The 22,078-nt window shown below is 44.3% G+C and overlaps 1 protein-coding gene across 1 annotated transcript; it reads left to right on the top strand.

The window, feature by feature from the left end:
• The first annotated feature begins 15,380 nt into the window (after window positions 1–15,380).
• S100A11 (S100 calcium binding protein A11) lies at window positions 15,381–19,939 on the top strand. Its single transcript, XM_025384162.1, has 3 exons — window positions 15,381–15,517; window positions 18,641–18,793; window positions 19,617–19,939. Exons 1-3 carry the CDS (start codon window positions 15,515–15,517, stop codon window positions 19,776–19,778), a joined length of 318 nt encoding a protein of 105 aa, XP_025239947.1. The 5' UTR covers window positions 15,381–15,514; the 3' UTR covers window positions 19,779–19,939.
• The last annotated feature ends 2,139 nt before the right edge of the window (window positions 19,940–22,078 follow it).

Here is a 22,078-nt window from a genome sequence, read left to right as displayed (position 1 = left end):
AGCCCTAAACTCAGTTCCTTTGGGGATACGGGGTGGTGTTCCTACTGCATTGTTAGATTGTAAAATTGTAAGAGGCATCATCAATTAAAAAGGAGCAATTGCGGGCAGGGGGTGACTATTACATTCAATGAGCACTTCAATTTTAAGACACGCCTGGATTTCAGAAATGTCAAAACATATGAATAAATGGGTATTAGAATATGGCTTTCGTCTGTGAAATCTGGATAGGAGTGCAGTGTCTAGTACACGTTTATTTCAGCATCAATTATTCTATATTATAGCTAGCTCTGGTAGGCAACTATTTCAAAAATCCCTACCCAGAGGAGTCCTCCTGCCAGCCATCCTACTGAAAAAAACAAAAAGACCAAGATAGAAACTGTAAAAACAGGCTGGGCATAGTGCCTCACATTTGTAATCCCAACACTCTGAGAGGTTGAAGTGGGAGGATTACTTGAGCCCAGGAATTCAAGACCAGCTTGGGCAACATAGCAAGACCTCGTCTCTACAAATAATAATAATAATAAATTAGCTGGGCATGGTGGTGCACACCTGTAGTCTCAGCTAGTCAGGAGGCAGTGGAATCACTTGAGTCCAGGAGGTCAAGTTTGCAGTGAGCCATTATCGTGCCACTGCACTTCAGGCTGAGAAACAAAGTGAGACCCCCATCTCAAAAAAGCTGTAAAAATAACTTGACCTTCCATTAATGGAGTTGTGCAGAGCTGACAGCTGGCAGTTCATTTGCTAGGGACCAGGATTGCAGACTGAGAATGGGCTACCATCTCCAGCCTGCAGTTTGCTGAGCGGGAACCCACGAGCCAAGAATGAATGCCCCTCCCCACCCCATCCCTGCCACAGGCACAGACTCAGGCATGTGCTTAAGAAAGGAGAAAATGTTATTAAAATAACAAACTGTCTCTTCTTACAGAGTAGGACTGCCCAGAAAAATGTCTTGACATGAGTTCAGGGTGGAGGGTGACACCTGGAGGACTCACACAAGCAGTGAAATATGACTGAGAAACTGCTAGTCATGGGAAGAGAGGAATCTGGGTTGGTGGACAGGGGAGGAAAAAAAATAAGGAGGAGTCCACAGCTGGTGGAAGGCTGTGTGAGGTGTGATATGACCCCACCCAAGACTCCCAAGTCTTTAACACACACACATACACACATATTTGCATGGTTTTTTGGGGGGTTTTTTTTGTTTGTTTTTTTGGTGGAAATCTAAGAGAAGAGGCCTAATTATCCATGTCAAGCAGAGAGATAGCCCACACTGGGAGGAGACAGCCATGAGAATGTGAACCCTGGGGACCCACTGAGCTCACCCAGAAGGACTTGGAACTTCTACTGGCATGGATTTAGTGTGGGGATGATTCATATTAATTTTATTTACTCTTGAGAATCAGAGAATCTCTGGATCACACTTGGGTAATATACAGCATGGGCTTTTGCAAACTCTTTGACTTGATGCCTTTAAGCCAAACTGACCGGCCCATTGATCAAGCACTCAACAGCACTGCTGACACTAATTGACAGATATGGGTGGGACCTTCCTCCCCGCTTCGATCCTATTCCAGTTCCTCCTGCTTGTTGGCCTTCAGTTTGATCTCCTTGTTCTAAACACATTCCTGCCTCTTCGATTTGGTGTGCTCTGACTCCAGCAGTCCCCTATATCAACTTAAGCTCAACCCTCTGGTCCATTCTCTAAAGGTCTAGTGTAGCTGAAACCACCTTACCCTGAGGGGGCTGTAACTCCCAAAGCCCCCACAAAGTGGAGCAGGGAGTTGTGACCCTATAAAGTGCTATTCTATCAGTCATACCAAAGAGCCTCACCATGGGCTCTGGTGACCACCTCCCTCATAATCCCCTGTTGGTGAGTGAGAATTATTAACATGCAGACTCTTGACCTCCTGAATCAGAATCTCTGAGTGTGGTGTCCAAGGACCTGAACTGTTAACAAGCTCTCAAGGTGAGACTTGTGCACACTGAAGTTTGACAACCACTACCCTAAATAAGCATGATATTTTTCAGTGTTGACACTTGCACAGTGAGGTATGGGATGCTCTTGGTCAATTTAACACTCTGATAAAATAGATTCCAATTACACCATGAAACCATTAAAAATGACAAGGTAGAAGAATATTTAATGACAAGAAAAGGTATTTATAACAAATAGTTACGTTAAAATAATCAAGTCTTATCCCACTTTAGAGTAAAATATGAATGTTTATATGCACATAGAACACAAGTCAGGAAGAACATACGCTGGAAAATTAACCTGCATAATAAAATTGTGGGTGCTTTATTCTTTTTTCTACCTACATTTTCTACATTTTGCAAAATGTACACAAGTACATGTGCATATTGTAATGTCCGTGGGAGCGAGACTTTGTACTGCTGCTGTTGTTGTTGTACTGCACTGTTGTTGTTGTTTTCAGTTTACTCACTTCATTTTTCCTTATATTACAATGTGTTGCTAAGGCTTCATGATCTCGCATAACAGTAAAAACCAAAATCTGTTCTCATGTTTGTGCAACAGGAAGAACTGCATCACATAATATTTTGCAAGAACCTGAATCATCCCATTTGGCTAACAAGGTATGACATTATTCTTTATCTCTTATAATGTTTATGCACCAAAATTTACTTGATACAGTTTATAAGTTGATTAATGCTAAAGACAGGTGTGTGTAACAGGGTGATTAGAAAAAAATAGATGACACAGACATAAAAGCATTCACTGGATTGGCCACTGTAATTAATGTTTGTAAATCCACAAATGAAATATTTTGCAATTATGGAACAAAGAAGGTGGTCATCATCTCTTTAACAAAATTATAAGCCATCAAAATTTTTTAAAGTATTGCATTTTAACAACGCAGATGCAAGAAGAACCAGAAGCAATGCTAAACTAGAACCTATTACAGATGTATTTGAAATCTGGAGTCAGCTATTTACAAAATGGATATGTGCCAGGTTCATGCATGACAGGTGATGAGCAGTTAACTGCATCAAAATACACACACACATACACACACACACAAAATAAGCAAATATGTGTGTAGCTTCAAATCTAGGAAATATGGAGTAAAAATTGGGGTTTGCTATAGCTAAATTCTTATTTCTTTTCTTTCTTTTTTTTTTTCTTTTTTTTTTTTTGAGACAGAGTCTTACTCTGTCTCCCAGGCTGGAATGCAGTGGCGCGACTTCAGCTCACTGCAACCTCCTCCTTCCAAGTTCAAGCGATTCTCCTGCCTCTGCCTCCCGAGTAGCTGGGATTACAGACATGCACCACCATGCCTAACTAATTTTTGTATTTTTAGTAAGATGGGGTTTCACCATGTTAACCACCAGGCTGGTCTTGAACTCCTGACCTCGAGTGATATACCCGCTTCAGCCTCCCAAAATGCTGGGATTACAGGCGTGAGCCACTGCACCCGGCCTATTATTTCTAACACAGTTTTGTTTGTTTGGTTTTTTCCTATTCTTACTTCTATAAGTTATTTATAAGATGAATCAAAAGATAGATGATAGATAAATAGACAGATAACAGATAGATAATTAAAAGCGTCCATTAGACCTAAATGGTAAAAGGTGATTATTTTTCCTGGTATTCTGAGGGTTAAGGCCTCACATGATTCCTGTAACTCTACAAGTTACTTGTTAGTTGAGTAAACCTGAAAGAGATTAAGAATTCGGTGGCCTTTGTGAGGCACTGCCCCACCCTGCCCACCAGGCTCTGCCGCTCCAAGGCAACTCCAGACACCTCCTCCCTCTCCCTGCCCCCAGCTGGTGAAGTCACCAGAACTGCCACCCTCTGGCATTGTGGGGCAATGAAAGTGGGTGGAGGGAATGAGGCACCACAACAGTATTTCCCTCTAGCAGCTTCTGGGACTGGGTTTTCTGGCATTTCTATCGCTCCCAAATACCTGTAACAGGCGGTGTTCATAACCCTAAATCAGAGTTCTGGCTGCTGATGTAGCCGGACTGAGACCCCGAAGCCAGCAGCCTCTAGGCACTCCACTCGCAGGCACAGCCCAGGGACCCACCTCCCGCCCCCCTGCAAGATAAAGGAAGCAGCAACTCAGACATCAGGGTGGATGAGTCACTTCCTGGGCTGTGGCTCAGGGCCTGCACTCTGCTCCAGGCCTAAAACCCCCTTTCCGCACAGATCACAAAAACCACTCGTTTCCTGTCCACAGTTAGATTTCTTTACTGGCCAGCCTGGCTTGGAGGGAGGTGCAGAGCAGCCAGCCTTAGAGAGCTAAGGACTGAAGTCTCTACTTCAGGACTCCTCCCTACTCCCCGCACAGGCGACCAGATCCCGAGGCTGCAGGCAGAGTGTGCCTTTCTGCTGCCCAGCGCCCCCTCAGGCCCAGCAGCACATACTGTGATCCTCAACCTGCTTTGTTTCAAGCTTGCCGTTTAAAACGCAACTTGCTCTAGAAGGGCATTTATTTGCCTCTCTTCCTCTAGACAGCGCCCACCAAACCACAAGGAGAGGCCCTGAAAAGTAACTGGAAAGTCACAGACCGTTCTGGCAAGCGGAGTTGATGAGAAACAGGTAATTCCTGCTCATGGGGCTGACTGCTTTTGTGCTTTGGCTCCCAATCAAGAGGTGACTAAACACAGAGGGGAATTTTACCAGGCCCCAGAGACTCGGATTGGAGCGAGAGATCTCCATGGGCTCAGCTGGGAAATGAGGCACAAGGAGCCAGCCCCGGAACAGAGACCCCTCCAGAGGTGACGGCTCCAGAACCGCCTCTTGCCACAACATTCAATGCCCTGGCTTTGATGTTTTGTGTCTCAGCCGACTTGCTGACTCACCAACTTGGGAGGTAACTTGCTTTCCCTATCAAAAAGTACTAACCCTGTGTCCAAGTGTTCTCATTAATAAAAAGAAAAATAAATAAATAAATAAAATTTATTCTTTTTTTAAAAAAAAAAAAAAGTACAAACCTTGAGGGGCAATTTCGCAACAGCTATCAACATTTTCAGTGTTCATAATCTGGACATCATTGATTCTGCCTACTTTCAGGGGTTTTTCCGCAGATATACCCAGACATACACATGATTTCTGGAACATTAATTAGAGAAAAAAATTGATACCATCTAATTGTCTTTCATCAAGAACCCACTATTTGGCTGGGTGCAATGGCTCACACCTGTAATCCCAGCACTTTAAGAGGCCAAGGCGGGCAGATCACTTGAGCTCAGGAATTTGAGACCAGCCTGGGCAACATGGGGAAACCCTGTCTCTACTAAAAATACAAAAAATTAGCCAGGTATTGTGGCACACACCTGTGGTCTCAGCTACTCCTAGGCTGAGATGGGAGGATCACGTGAGCCTAGGAGGCAGAGGTTGCAGTGAGCCAAGATTGTGCCACTGCACTCCAGCCTAGGTGACAGAGTGAGACTCTACCTCAAAATAAAAGAACCCACTGTTAGATATTTGATAGTCCATCTGTATTATAGAATATTATGTAGTCATTAAGAAGGGAGAGGCCGGGCACGGTGGCTCATGCCTGTAATCCCAGCACTTTGGGAGGCCGAGGTGGACAAATCACAAGGCCAGGAGATCGAGACCATCCTGGCCAACATGGTGAAACCTTGTCTCTATTAAAAATGCAAAGAAAATAAGCTGGGCATGGTGGCACACGCCTGTAGTCCAAGCTACTCAGGAGGCTGAGGCAGGAGAATCACTTGAACCCAGGAGGTGAAGGTTGCAGTGAGCCAAGATCACGCCACTACACTCCAGCGCGATACTCCAGAGGGATACTCCGTCTCAAAAAGAAGGAGGAAGAGGTGCAGGAGGAGGAAAGATATTCACTGGTGTACAGATCATTCCGTGAAAACAAAGCAAGTGGCAGATGAATGTATACAGTGTGACTCCATACATGTAAATCAAACAAAACAACAATCTCTCAACAACAGAGACACTTTCTGAGAAATTTTGTCATCGTGCAAACATCATAGAGTGTACTTATACAAACTTAAATGGTATAGCCTACTACACACCCAAGCTATATAGGATAGTCTGTGGCTCCTAGGCTCCAAACCTGTGCAGCAAGTGACTGTACTGAATACTGCAGGCAATTATAACACAATGGTAGGTATTTGTGTATCTAAACATAGAAAGGCACAGTAAAAATATGGTATAAAATATTTAAAATGCTACACCTGGCATCACATGGCATCAGCTGGACTAGCTCTAGTGAGGCTAGAGGATCCACTTCCAAGACAGCTCTCTCATGTGGCTGTCACTTTGGTACTGGCTCTTGATTCCCCTCTACTTGAGCTTCCTTGCAGCATGGTGGATGGGTTCCATGAGTGAGTGTCCGAAGGGAGAACCAGGGAGACATCATCTCACCTTTTAACATCAAGTCTGAGAAATCATGTAGCATTATTTCTGAAACAGTCACAAGCCTACCTAGGTTCAAGGGGAAAAAACATAGAACCTACCTCTTGATGGAAAGAGTGTGAAGGTCACTTTGTAAGAGCATGTGGGAGGCAGATATTGTTTTGCCCATTTGGGGAAAATACAATCTACCAAGCTCCTCAACATCAATTCCACCCCAAACAATTCATCTTAGCTAATTAAGGTAATTTCATCCCTTTGGCCAACAATTGGTTCAGGGCTAGGCAGAACTGAACAGTTTTGGACAGTGAGACTCAAGAGAAACTTGCTTAGGGTTTTTGAGAAAAAGAAGTAAGTTTCTCCCACTTGAACAAGGAAATACATGCTCCTTATGTGCCGCCTGCTTCTGGTAGCCATCCTATGATTACGAGGGAAATGTGGATCACAGGATAAAAAGACTGAAGAGCCTCATCCCTGATGACATCACTAAGATGCTGAATCAATCAGCCCTGGTGACTGCTCTGCCCTGGAACCTACTTTTACGGAGAAAATAAATAATAATTTTATGAATACTTAACCCTATTTGAGTCAAGTTTCTATCCCTTTTATCCAAAATCTCCTTAACTTACCCAGTTTCTTCCTAACATTCTGAACATTGCTGAGCTAACCTGCCCATCCCCAGGCCTTCCAAGAGCAGGAGGTGAGATATGGGAGCTAGGGAAAGGTGAAACTAGAGGAAGTCTTATCGCACAAAAATGATAAACCATCTAAAAAGACCACAAGAACCTTTAAATTCTTCGTTTGTCACATAAAAGTCCTCATGCCTGGTACTAACCGATCATGTCCTTGCCCTATACCTGAAGTATGAATAAGAAGAAAGTCTTTGAATGCCCTCTAGAAGGTGGGTGGTGCTACTAACAAAAGGTAGGATGGAGATGCTGGAGCCTGTCGTTAAGGAGCTGACAGTTTAACAGAAAAAAAAAAAAAGGCTATAATTCAAGATTCACTATGTAATTCAAGATTCACATCACAAGAAAAGTGCAGATACAGTGCTACATATCAATGAAAGATACCAATGAAGAGACAGATTTTTTTAGTTGGAAAAGATGAAAGCCCCAAGATAAGGTGCTTTTTGAGTTGAGTCTTCATATGGCTAGAATTTGGATATAAGAAGATGGGGAGAACATTCCAGATGGAAGGAAGGAATCACAAGAATAAAAATCAATATATGGGAAACAGATTCCTAAAGGCTGGAAGATATTCAAAATGTGACCCAGCACTGGCCAATTAGAACAGTGACCAGTCTGCAGGGCTGAAGAAAGTCCTAGAGACCCTCTGTCAAACCATGCATTAACCCTTAATGTTACTTGGTTATGGGAATTGGGTGGACCAGGAGAGGGACTGGGGTAGCTGGGGCTTCAGGCGGGTGGCACTCAGGGGTCCAAGCAAGAGGCTATTTAGCAAGTGATAGAGAAGAATTTCAATATTTTAACAACCAGTGTGTGGCACCAGTTCTTCCTAGTGAGAACCGGCTAGAAAATCAACCCTGCCTACAGGAAACAGTGAAAAGTTCCACTTCACTAGAGTTCACCCTGAATGAAGGGAAATAATGAAAAAATAGCTGGAATTAGGCCACAAAGGAGTTTGAATTCCAAGATGAAGAATTTGGACAAAAAAATTAAGCATTACAGATCCACTGAGAATATTTTGATGACACATTCAGATCAGAATGGATTGAATGTGGATCTGACATGGTGTGGCTTCCTCAGAGTAGAAATTTAGCATATATGTGACAATTTGCTGTGGGTCGTTGTGAAAGAGAAAATTTCTCAGGTCTCCCTAACTACAGTGAAGACCTAAAAAAACTGCAAGGGAATACTTTAATGACTTCCAACCATCAGCATGAAAGATATCTAGAAGAAAATGAAGAGAAATGTAAATGTGTGCAAACAGTGGCAGAAAGCAAATGGTTAACTCCCACCAGCAATCACAGGGACTGCTCCAAGATGCCATCCCACAGAACACCTGAGAGAGCAGAGGGCCAGGAATTACAGCAGAGGCAGCAGGAAGTGAGAGGTGCTTGAAGGAATAACAGTAATGACCCCCCACATTTGCAAAGTGCAGTTTACAAGGACACTTTTTTTTAACACACACGGCAATACTCTGAGTAGTAATTAACATTTGTATAACACTAAACCATTGAAAGAGCCCTTTTATATTCATTATTTCCTTCATTCTCCCCATCTTACACCTGAGAAAACTGAAGCCATTAGAAAACTGGAACTCAAACTCAGGTCTTTAGATTCCTTGTCCAGCATTTCCATTTACGCTAGTGTGGCCTCAGGGACTCTGGGGACTTAATCTTACAAATGTGGCCTCAGTGCTTCAGGCAGCAGCTCTAGGTTGTAAGAGAAACCTAAGTATCTACCCTTACAGTTCTCCAAGGGGTAAACCTTCTATCCCAGGACCTAAATAGAAAGAGGCTCACCCTAGAGACCGGGTGCACACCTCCTGGTGCAGAGGGCTCAAGCAGTTTCTGGAAGGATCCCATCCCATCCCTGTTTTGTTCATCAAATTAGATCTGGGAATCCTTAAAGGCAAGAATCACGACTTTTTGAAATCTTCATATCCTCAGACCAGTTTATGGTACTTAACAAATATTTGTTGAATAAAAATGAATATATAAGTGAATATACATACAATACCCTTGGAAATATCTTGAGATTCCCCCTCTGCCCAGAAAAACAATACAAAGAGCCAAACAATTCTTGAAGCAACAAGTTATTTAATATTAAGTCATAAGTTTTTATTTTGTTTTGTTTTTCCAGACAGGGTTTCCCTCTGTTGCCCGGGTGCGGTGGCACAATCAAAGCTCACTGCAGCGTCGACCTCCACTGCTCAAGTGATCCTCCCACCTCAGCCTCCCGAGGAGCTGGGACTGCAGGCACACTCCACCACATCTGGCTAATTTTTTAATTTTTGTAGAGATGAGGTCTTGCCATGTTGCCCAGTCTAGTCTTGAACTACGGGGCTCAAGCGATGTGTCCACCTCAGCCTCCCAAAGTGCTGGGATTACAGGCATGAGCCACCGCACCCAGCTCCTCACAGCTTGTTAACCTCCTTCATGTCCACTCCACTTAAACTGGAGTCAGTTTGGCACTCATCATGCTTAGATTTTGTCATCATTTATAAGGGCTCTGCCTACAACATGTTAAACTCACTGAAAAAGTAGATTATACCAATAACTTCTCACACCCCAGCTCTCTCCATCCCTCTTTTCCACTTACCTTGCTCCTTGGTTTTGTGGAGCCTTCCCACCACCCACCTTCTGTGTCCTTGCTCCTTCCTTCTTTGTCCTGCATGCAGTGCCAATCAAGTGAATTCCTTTCTCACCCATGCCCTCACCTCCTTCACCCCTTTATCCTTTGTTTACACCCATACGCACACCCCTAATCCTAAATTCATTCCACAGCCCATTCTCTTGAATCTGATAACTAAACTTCGAAGCACACCTGGAAGAAGCCATACAGCCACACAATCACACAACCATGTGGATTGAAGTCACCACAAAATGATAGCTCCCTAAGCTTTCACACCACTCAGCCATTTTGGGTCAGCTCCTCTTTCCATTTCCTCTGAGACCACAGGACCTCCTCAAGTCCCCTACTCAATGCCTATGCCTTCCGTGCCCTCTACCCAATGCCTATGTTCACAGATGCCTTACTTCCTGCCTCATAGCATCAAAAAGGGGATGGGAAAGGACACCCCTGTGCAGCCCAAACCTACAAGCTATCTACAGCCTCCCTCCCACTCCTCCTTCTCCACCTCTGTGCAGTAATTCCAGTCACCCACGGCTCCTCTGGGGTCTTGCTTTATTGTTCACATTCTTTCAATCTGGAATCTTCGACTTCTCATTCTGATAACTCCTTCTCCACAGCTTGTAAACCTATATACTTTTAAATCTACCCTTAATCCTAGATCCCCTCTGGCTGCCACTTTCTCCTTTTCTTCATATTCAATTTGATCAAATGAGTAATCCATACCCCCATGTCTACTCTTTATCTCTCTTCCTCAGTCTACTGCTATCTGTCTTTCTTCCTACCACCTCTCTAAAACTGCTCCGGCAAAAGTCTCCAAGGATATGATTGCCAATCAGGTGAACATATCTCAGCCTCCACCATACTCTGCCTCGCTGAAGTCTTTCACCTTATTGACCACTCCCTGTATATTGGAAGTCTCTCTTTATGAACTTTGATGACACCAGAGAAGCCTCCTCCTGCTTCCCTGATCATCTCTCCTCTTTCTTCTATGTTGGATCATTTTCCTCCACTTGCTCTATAAATATTGTTTATTCACCTAGGTTGAGCTTGTCGAGCAGCATCTGAATAGAGACTTCATCTGTCTTGTTAACCACTACAGCCTCCGTGCTTAGATAGCTCTCCACGCATGAAGATTCTTCTTATATATCTGCTCAATGAATGAGGGCATGTTGGAAATACTGGAGTGAACAGGGCACCACCTCTGCCCTCAAGCAGCTTGGAGTCCAGTGAGGAAGATGATTAAGTAAACATAAAATAACGGTAGAGTATGATACGAATTATGATACAACGAGCTATGGGAGAACATAAGATAGACACTGGACATGCTTAATTCCTCTAGCATCGAATTGTCCCACTTACCTCAGACTCAATTTGATCAATATCAAACCATCATCTTCCCTTAAGCCCCTCAAAATGTTATTCAGTTTATGTTCTCTATCTTGGGGATGGTACCACTACCACAGGGCTATCAAGCTAGAGTCCTAGGATTCACCCTTGATGCCTCCTTCTCTCTAACGCTCCACAGCTCAACAGTGGCCAAGTTAGGTTGGTTTTGCCTTTTCAGTATTTGGCAATTCCTTCTCCCCATCTCCATGGCCATCTCACCTTGGTTATTGCAATAATATTCTAATATTCTTTGCCTCTAGTCTTTCTTCTTTCTAGAACATGTTTTCTACACTTCCAAAAGTGAAGGGGGATCACATCACTGTCCTGCTTAAAAATCTTCAGTGTTCCTTGATACATAACCCTCAGGTTACAATCCAAACTTCCAAGTATATCTCCTAATGAGCTGACCCTTATCTCTCCCATCTCACATCCCACAGCTTCTGCCTCACATTTAGCATCACCCCACACCCTAAAGTCTGGTTCTACTGAACCACCTGCAAGTACTGAGAACATGAACAATGTTTCATCCCGAACCTTAATTCTACACAAGCCACTATGTAAAACTTCCTCTGAAGACACTGCTGTAAGTCCTAAGCATTTTACATGAATTAACTCTTAATCCTCACAACAACTACTATTCTCTCCATTTTACAGATGAGGAAACTGAGACACAGAGCCAACGTATAACTTGCTAGATTTCATATCACTAATATGTTGTGACAGCAACATTTTAGTGACTGGAATTTGAACCCCAGTCTCGTGGCAGTCTGTGGCTGTAAATACTGTGCTATCCTGCCTGAGTTCACCTATTTTCACTACCATGTTCATCCACCTGGTGAATCCTTATTTACCCTTCAATACCCACCTCAAGCAGCACTTTTCCAGGACACTTTCCTTGCACTCCCGGAGTTAACCTGTCATTTCTTTCCTGGCATTGTCATTGAATCTTTGTCACACCCTTGCTATTGGGTTTGTCACATTGTACTGTGTCCATTTCAGAATGAACCCAATGCTACACAGAGATCAAATTGCACATAAGAATTACCTTGAGGCATGGAAGTTCCTACCTTTATTTCCTGAGCAGCCCTTTTAATCATCTGTATATCATTTTTGTCTCTTGCTGTCAGTTTACCAGCTCTCACTCATCCTCAGCTCCTTGCTGGCTCCAGCCCTTCAGTTCGATTCATTGTTTGCCTACTTTGTCAAATCTACCTGGCCTGCTACCTTTCCTGAACTCTCCCTCCTTTGACTGGTAACCTAGAAATCCCTTTCAGCATGACCCTGGGGAGCAGCTGTCAGGCAGGCAGCCCTAACTGGGTGGGGCTGATCCCCCAACCTGGCTCTGGACAAGTCATACTTATTTGGTTTAGCATTTTTCTTTTCTTTTTCTTTTTTTTTTTTGAAACGGAGTCTCTCTCTGTCGCCCAGGCTGGAGTGCAGTGGCGCTATCTCGGCTCACTGCAAGTTCTGCCTCCCGGGTTCACGCCATTCTCCTGCCTCAGCCTCCCGAGTACCTGGGACTACAGGCACCCACCACCATGCCTAGCTAATTTTTTGTATTTTTTAGTAGAGACGGGTTTTCACCCTGTTAGCCAGGATGGTCTCGATCTCCTGACCTCGTGATCCTCCCGCCTCAGCCTCCCAAAGTGCTGGGATTACAGGCGTGAGCCACGGCACCTGACCTAGCTTTTTTCTTTGGTTTCATTCAAGCTACTTCATGGGGCTGAAGAGTTATTGAAAGAACAAATGTCATAGAGAAAATAAGAAAAACTAACAACTAGGTTTAGGAAGAACAAAAACGCTAATGCAGTCAGACTGCAGGCTCTTCACTCCCAGTGGTTCACCGTTTTCACAACTCAGCGAACACCCAAGTAGCTTTTTCTTTAATTTACAGTTAGCAATTGGCTTACATTCCTCTCTGTGTATTTCTTCCAAATTTCATAGCTTCCACTTACTCATGATGTCTTCTCCATAATTTTTATTTGCCATGACTTCATGTTCTGTCTATGCAAATATTCAGCTTCGGCTCTTCTAAATGCCTAATTCTCTATGTGCTTCTAATTTCAGCTTCCCAAGAACAAGAAGCTTTTCGGCGCTAGTTCATCTTTCCGTGTTATGTCATGAAACATCTACTACTGGCCATCCTATAGATGGGCAGTGCTGGTGTCCAGAGCTAACCTCAACCCAATCCACTCTAACAGGGTCACAGTGTGTCAACTCATGCAAAACTTGGCCATCTGGGCTGCCCCTTGAGCAGAGGCTATAAGTGAGGCATTTTCTCTTAAAAAGAACTGTAGTGGCTGGGCATGGTGGCTCTCACCTGTAATCCAAGCACTTTGGGAGGCCGAAGCGGGTAGATCACAAGGTCAGGAGTTCCAGACCAGCATGACCAACATGATAAAACCCCGTCTCTACTAAAAATACACAAAAAATTAGCAGGGTGTGGTGGCACACACCTGTAATTCCAGCCACTCAGGAGGCTGAGGCAGGAGAATTGCTTGAACCCGGGAGGCAGAGGTTGCATTGAGCTGAGATCACACCATTGCACTCCAGCCACCCACCTGGGCAACGAGAGTGAAACAACATCTCAAAAAAGAAAAAAAAGAAAAGAACTGTGGTGTGGAAGGCCCCATGATCGAGTGATGAAGTAATTTAGACAAATGATTCCTTAATATTTTGGGATCATAAATGTTTCTGAGAATCAGATGAAAGATATGGATTCTTCACCAGAAAAATTTCTCTTATGCAGAAAATTTACGTATAACTTTAAGGTATTAAGGAACCCCAGCAGCCATTCACGTAACACCCACCACCACCAAAGGTTTGAAGTCTATTACCTGGCACTTGAAAAAAATTGTGAGTCAAAAAGGCATTTAGACTCAGTGGCTCCAATGCTCTCAAGCAGGGAAAATGGTAGAGTGATAGTACCCTTAGCAAAGAAGAAGAGAAAAACAGATTTGGGGAAAATTAGTTATTCTTGAATTGTTGAGTCTGAAGTGCAAGTGGGACTCTCAAGTGGATTCATAAACAAGTAACTGAAAATGTGGGTCTGGAGTAGCTGAGAACTGAGATGGAGATTTGTCTCACGTGCTCAGGGCACCTGTGAGAGCAGGTGCGGGGAAGCAGTTCACACAATGCCTACAGCCCATTATCTTTCATTCGAATCTACTCTGCAGTTTTTGGAGACCTTTCTAAGCCCTCACTTTACTTGACAGTCCTAACAATCTTATGAAACAGGAAAGGCCTATCTCAAGACCTATTACAAATAAGGAAATGGAAGCTCAAAGGAGTGACAAGTCTTGTCAAAAGTATTGCAATGAAGTAACACACAAGACTGGAATGCAGGGCTTTTGATTATTAATACAACTCCCAATTTAGTTGCAAACTGCACACAGATAAATGCCTTACTAGCACGGATCAATTTTTAAGTGCAGTAGTTTGGTTTTTGGATTTTGTCTTTGCGGCTGTCCTCAGTTTACAGAAAAGTTTGAGAGAGAGGGGCGGCAGTCGTCCCTTGACAATAATCCCATGGCAATTGATTTGGCAATACTCACCACTGTTTACTGTTAAATATCTTCTTAAATATCTTCCCTGTGGAGCAATAGACAGCCCCAACTCCTAGGAACTTGTCTACAATTCTGACCCACACTCTGTCCTAATACTCTTGCTTTTGTTGTTTGTTGTTTGTTTGTTGAGACAGAGTCTCACTCTGCCGCCCAGGCTGGAGTGCAGGGGCCGGATCTCAGCTCACTGCAAGCTCCAGCTCACTGCAAGCTCCGCCTCCCGGGTTCACGCCATTCTCTTGCCTCAGCCTCCCGAATAGCTGGGACTACAGGCGCCCGCCACCACGCCCGGCTAATTTTTTGTATTTTTAGTAGAGACGGGGTTTCAACGTGTTAGCCAGGATGGTCTCGATCTCCTGACCTCGTGATCCTCCCGCCTCGGCCTCCCAAAGTGCTGGAATTACAGGCCTGAGCCACCGCGCCCGGCCCACTATTGTTTTTGAAAGAGACCTTTCTGCCTATCTAACCTAAATGCCCAGAATGAGCTCATGAAAGACCCACGGACATGGACAGACTTCCTGAAGACTACTGTGCAAAACTTGTAATTCTACAAAGTCAAAAATCTTCAAGATTCACAGGACGGGGTGGAGGGGGCCGGGGGGGAAAGAGGAGGGAAAAGAGGGAAAGGAGGGAGAGTGAGACTGCTTAAATCTCTGGAGAGGACGGTGGGTTTGATTCTTAAAGCGCAGTTCTGTGGTTAGCGCAGGCCGCCGTCCCAGGCCCAGCCCGGGAGGCGGGGCGGGGCGGGCGCGGAGGCTGTCTGAGTAAGGCTTGGGCAAGGCTGGGCCGGGAAGGGCGTGGGTCGGGGAGAGGTTCCAGACCCGCACGCCGCGCGCACAGAGCTCTCAGCGCCGCTCCCAGCCACAGCCTCCCGCGCCTCGCTCAGCTCCAACATGGTAAGCCTCGCTTTTCTTCTTCTTCTTCGTGGTCTTCGTACATGAAAAGAAAAAGAATTTAAAAAAACATACACACACACTTCTCAGCCGACTTTATCTTTGACTTATGTGTGGACGTGGCAGGAAACTGCAGGAAAAATCAGCCTCGTGGGATGGAACTAAGGGAAGAAGGGATGGAAGGAAGAAGCCCTAAAATCATCCCTGTGGTGACAGCCTAGGGTAGCAGCGGAGGTTCTTTAGCCTTCCCAGTCACGACAAGGCCCGGGGCTGGGAAAGAGGAAGTGCTGGCAGCTCACCGCTCGGGAGCGGGGACCGGTCCTGGGTCCGTGCCTGCAGCCCCTCGCCCGTGCTCTCCCGGGAGCCCAGGGACGCCTAGGAGCAAGTTGAAGGCAGGGGGCTGGAAAGCTGCGAAGGGTCACTAGTTATTTCTGTAGACCAGAAAAGGGACATTTTAGAACTTGGTCGTCTAGCCCCAGGGAAAATCGAAGTTTCAGTAAGCAGCCGGCAGACGGCCAAGACCCAACGGGACTGAAACTTTAGCCGGTCGCCGCCGGCAGCACTGCGGCCAAGAATGTGGGAGGAACCCGGTCCCAGCTGAGCCCTCTCTTTCCTCTTCCTTTTACCCCACCATCTTTTTAGGGACTCACTCCGTAACTTATTTTTCTCTTCTTATCTCCTTTCATGTCCCGGTTGAACTCATATTTTCCATAATTCCACCTCCAAAATCTCTTTCTTTACCTCTCCTTAGTGAAGAGAGCCAGCAAACTTTGGCCCGCGGGCCAAGTCGGGTTTTCTGTTCTACCCACAAGCTAATAAAATTTACGTTTGTAAATGGTTGAAAGAAATCAAAAGAAGAAAAATACTTTCTGACATGAGAAAATTATGTGGAAATCAAACTTCAGCGTCTATAAATGAAGTATTGGAACACAGCCACGCCCATTCCCTTCCATACTGGCTGGGGTTGCAGTCCTGCTACAGCAGGGACAGAAAGCTCCGGAGGGTGTTGGTTAAGAATGAGAAGACAATAGTTGAGGTTTTTAAAATTGCTACTTCCTTTTCATTGTATTTTTTTATTCTTTCCTCAAATGTTGAGCGCTTAGCATGCATTTTAAAAATTATTTCACAGTATCCGTTTATCATAATGTTTGCTCCTTGCTATCGCCATCCCCACCAAATAAGACTCCAAGAGTGCCATGAGGTGTGGCGAGCACCTGTTCTCTCTTTCAGCCACGGCTCCACCCTGGGCAGAGCTTTTCGGTCTCTGGGCGTCCTCAGGACCCATCTCCAAAGTGCCCTGGAGCTCTAAAGATTATGCCATTACATTTTAGTAATTTCATAATTGTATTTCTTTCTTTCACTTTGGAGAATTACCTCTGGGAGGAAATGCAAAGAGGTTTTAATTTTCTTGTGGCTGATAGCAACAGCAACAGTTTTCAAAAGAAGGTAATCTCTAAATTACATCAAGACTGATGTTAAGGAGAGAAAAATGTGTAACAGAAAGGCACTGTGAAACTGGAAAAGCAAAACTGTCTGCATTCTGGAAGGAAAAGGGGCAGGGGGAGAATCTGTAGTTCCAGAGAAAGGTGACAAAGCCCACGCTCCTCAGCCTGGTGTGGCCTGCCAGCCAGCCTCCTTCCTGTCATCTGATACCTTAGTAAGACGGAGATTTTAGGCCTGATATAAAGGGCATGTTGTAACAGAACAAACACATCTGTTTCTAGGCTGTGGTATTTTGTTTCTCCCCTAAAGGCCCCTGAACCTACCAACACTTTTCTTTTTTCTTCAGGAAAAGTTCAATTTAGGGCAAAACAAAAATAGTCATCCTCCAACCATGTGATTCTTGGGTAAAAGTGTTAGGGTTCAGGGGTTCTAATGCTGTAAGATGCAATGGGAGGCAGGCTCTCAGCTAGGATCTCTGTAGCATAAAGGCTGTACAGGAAGGAGGGCTCAATCTGCAGCTGTGTAGCTAAGGGCTCAGATCAGTTCTTAGCACGTGTGAATTACGGAGTGAGAAAGCCTGTAGCTCTGAGCTCCAGGAAGTCCATCCTAAGAACAAACGAAAGGCTAAATGCTAAGTTGCCAATGTCACCATCCAAACATAAATCATTGTTAATGCTGGGAGGTGAAGTCTCAGAGGAAGGGTGTGGTCAGGCCGGTTTCCCAGGAAGTCTGTAATTGCGGCTTCTATCCACCAGAGGGAGCCCAACAGCTCCTCACTTTTGGGACCCCAAGTCCCTGCTGGAGTAACCGGATGACTGGGCCCTGTAGAATTTCCCTGAAAAATTCTGCTGTGAGGAAAGATGAGCCCAGTACAAGATTTAAATATCTTACATTGTAGATGCTGTGTAAGCAACAACCTGAGAGCTTCCTGGTTTGGAGTGACCTCCAGAGAAGCTCCACCTTCTCTGTCACTATTTCTCACCAGGAAGTGGAAGCCTGCAAGGCTAAGGACTGCAGAACGGGACTGAGAGGCCCAGATTCCAGGGCTGGCTCTGTCATATCCATTCCCTTCTCCTGTCCGTTTCCTCACATCTAAGATTAATGATTCCTAACTCTTAAATATGAAAGCCATTTTCAAACATCTAAAAAGTTCTCTCTCCCACTGCATACACAATGATAGCTATGCTTTTAGTTTTCTCTAAGGAAATGTGTGAGTCCCAGGAATTTGGTATTGCTTTAAAAAGAACTGACATTTCATTAATCACAAAAGCCTCCATACACTCTTGGAAAGTTGGAAATTATTAACCTATAGACAGTGCTTGGTGTGCATATGGATTTGTGGATATAGAGTTACACATGTATTTATCCACACATTCTAAAAGTATGAGTAAACCTTGTCACCCTCACTCTCATCTAGGCAGTCTACTGCTTTTAAACATGCCGACAATGCCCCACATTTACCCTCCATATATTTCACCTGGAATAAACATGTGGAGGGGGTAGGACGGAAGGTCACAGAGTGTGACTTTTTGTGGTTGTCTTGAACCCCTCAGCCCCCTGAAAAAAATGACTCACTCTTTTAGGAAACTGCTTTGACCTGAAATAAGATTCCATGGAGTTTTCTGCAGTATCCAGCCCTTGACTTCTTCCCTTGTCTGAGCCCTGCATTTTTTTTCTCCAAAGGCAAAAGTCTCCAGCCCTACAGAAACTGAGCGGTGCATCGAGTCCCTGATTGCTGTTTTCCAGAAGTACGCTGGAAAGGATGGTTATAACTACACTCTCTCCAAGACAGAGTTCCTAAGCTTCATGAATACAGAACTGGCTGCCTTCACAAAGGTACTGGTCCCTGTCTCCCCCACTTCCCCAAATACCCACAACATGAAACAAGACCCTGACAGAATGGCCAGGAATGAAGGACCAGCAACTGACGCCTCACACTCTTGCTTCATTTTAACTCACTCTAAGCCAGGAGTTTTTCCATTTAGGAAGAGAGATATATGAAATGGTATATGACATAATGGAATTGTTTTCAAATTTTATTCTTACACCCCAAAGGTTCTAGGGCAGCCCTGTCCAATAGAACTTTCTGCAGTGGTGGAAATACATTCTATATCTGCTCTATCCAGTATGGTAGCCACCAGCCACATGTGCCCACTGAGCACTTGAAATGTGGCTGGTGTGACTAACAGACTGGCTTTCTAAATTAGTTAATTTAAATGTAAATGTAAATAGCCATATGTAACCAGTGGCTCTAAGTGTGTATCTGCGTTGGCAGCTTGGGCAAGTGGAGGATGAGAGTGATTAGGCAGGGCCTGTGGCCTTTTTCCACCTGGACCCGTTGCACTTTTATACAGTTTATCTATTGGAGTTGCATGCAACACTTGAAAGAAGTGTTCCGCTGGCTTTACAAAACTGAATAGCCCCTAATGTCATAGAAAAAGCCCTGGACGAGGAGTGGGAAAACCTTTGGTCCAAGCCCCAGGTCTGCCCCTTAGGCAGGTCACTTCACCTCTTTTAGTCTGTTTCTGCATCTGGAAAATGGGAATATTAATAATCCCTATCCTGTACCTTATACTCCTGTGAGAATAAAATGTGGCAGCATATTTGAAAGCACCTTAGAAGATGCAATATAAAGGTATAATTATTATTATCTCTGCAGAACCAGAAGGACCCCGGTGTCCTTGACCGCATGATGAAGAGACTGGATACCAACAGTGATGGACAGCTAGATTTCTCAGAATTTCTGAATCTGATTGGTGGCCTAGCTATGGCTTGCCATGACTCCTTCCTCAAGGCTGTCCCTTCCCAGAAGCGGATCTGAGGACCCCCTGGGCCTGGCCTTCAAACGCATCCCCTTTCCTTCCAGCCTTTCTGTCATCATCTCCATAGCCCACACATCCCCTGAGCCCAGCACACCAACCACCTCATGCAGGCCCCACCTGCCAATAGTAATAAAACAATGTCACTTTTTTAAAACATGAACTGGAGAGTTGGTGAATTTGTGCATGGGAGGGTGGAAAGTGGGAGGAATATAAATTAGATTGATAGAAGCTGCATAGTAAATAAGAAAAATGCATCTTGGGTGTACACATAATCATGACTAATAGTACAGCCAGATTCATCTCTAAATTGTTGACTGATGGAGAGATGTCACTTATTGTCATTGTTTACTCACTGCTACCCCTGTTGGCACTGTCATAGATCCTGAGAATACAACCAGCAAGACAGACAAGGTCCTGCCTTCACTGAGTGTAACTTCTAGTTGCAGGAGAGAACAATGACTAAATAAACAAAGGACTATCAGAGTATAATAAATTCTAGGAAGGGCAGATTATAATTATGTTACAGATTCATGGGGACTATGAGAGGGCACTATTCTGAGGACATGCCATTTGTGCTGAGATATGAAGAACTAGAAAGAGCAAACATTTGAAAAGAAGGAGAAGGCATTTAAAGAGAAGGAACAGGAAGGGCAGAGGTCCTCCAAAGATGAGAAGGATCTGGGATGTTTGTGGAATAGAAAGGAGGCTCGTGTTGCCAAGGTCTTCATGTTTGGCTTAAGCTAGTGTTAACACTAGTTTTAATTTTCTAAACCCTCTGATAAAGCAGCAGGGAAAGAGAGCCCAGAAAGAAGGTAAGAAGACTGACCCAGGGTTAAAGATGACAGGTTAGAGGAGAGAGAAAGAGGGGCAGGTTTGTGCAATGTGCAATTATTCCTAAGAAGCACAGGGAAGAAGTGATGTGTTTCCCGAAAACTTCTGATTCCTTATCCATTTATATGAGTTTTAACTAATTGGCAAAAATTTCTCTAGATCATGGTTTATTCCTTCATAAATTCAGTGAAATGGATTAGACCACATCTGAGGTCATTTTTGGCTCTGACATTCCAAAATGAAGGCCAGCGCCTTAGGGTGAGCCACTGCCTCAGCCGTTTACAGTTGTCTCAGCTATACCTGCAGCAACTGCAATTATCTTCAGCACATTTGAATCATCAAGTCTTTGAAAAGAATTCAATTTGACTTTCATAAAGATAAAAACTATCTCTTCACACCCATATTTCATTGGTTTATGGGATAATTAATTAAATTATACCTTACAAGAAAAACGGACCAGGTGCGGTGGCTCACGCCTGTATTCCCAGCTACTTGGGAGGCTGAGGCAGGAGAATCACTTGAACCCAGTAGGCGGAGGTTGCAGTGAGCCAAGATCGCACCACTGCACTCCAGCCTGGGCATCACAATGAGACTGTCTCAAATAAATAAATAAATAAACAAACAAACAAACCATGTTGTATTTGAGATGTGTTCCTTGTGTGTGCCTGCTCCTTGTTTTTGCAGCATCCATCTCCCCTTCTTCCTGAATCAAGTCCTGCTCTGCACTCCCCATCTCTTGATGTTCTTAGTTTGGGTAGGGTTCTTCCCCAGTTCTAAGAGTCAAGGACACACCTATGCCGAAACTAATGAGTGCCCTGCATTCCTTTGGACACAGCAATTGGCCGAGGGTGGTCTTGTGATCTAAGCTGGTCAAAATAAAAGGAATCTCAGTACCTTCGCTGAAAATTCTGGGATAAAGGCAATTGCTTATTCCTCCTTCTCGGTGGATTGTAATCTGAGAGTTTGTAGCCTTAGACATGCCAATAGCCATCTCAAGACAACAGGGAAGGGATCTAAGAGTGGAGCCAACATTGGAGAAATGGAGCCAAGAAATTTTAAAAAGATACCAACTCCTAGTGCTACACTAAGACCCTTGACCCACAGAAACTGTGAGACAGTGAAATTGTGTTGAGTAATTAAGTTTGTTGTAATTTGTTACACAATAACAGATAGCTAACACACAGTTGTAATTCTTAAGCTGTGCTAAAGCTAAAGCTGTGCCTTGACTGTGCAGCTATATGAGTCAATATGTCCCTGCTTTTGCCTAAAATAATTTAAATTGAATTTTCTATCACTTGCAACAATAAAAATCCTAGCTATGGGATATTAGGTTAAACAGATGAACTGGGAATTTGAGAAAGAGAGAGCCGAGCTGGAGATATAGAATAGTATGTCATCTGCACATAGACCAAAGTCATGAGTTTGGAGGTTACCCAGGGAAAATGAGCAGAGAAGAACTTCCCAAAAC

Source organism: Theropithecus gelada, chromosome 1, assembly GCF_003255815.1.
Source record: "Theropithecus gelada isolate Dixy chromosome 1, Tgel_1.0, whole genome shotgun sequence".
In the NCBI taxonomy this organism is placed as follows: Eukaryota; Metazoa; Chordata; class Mammalia; order Primates; family Cercopithecidae; genus Theropithecus; species Theropithecus gelada.
Note: the sequence above shows the minus strand (reverse complement) of the source record. Positions and strands in the feature narration are given on the sequence as shown.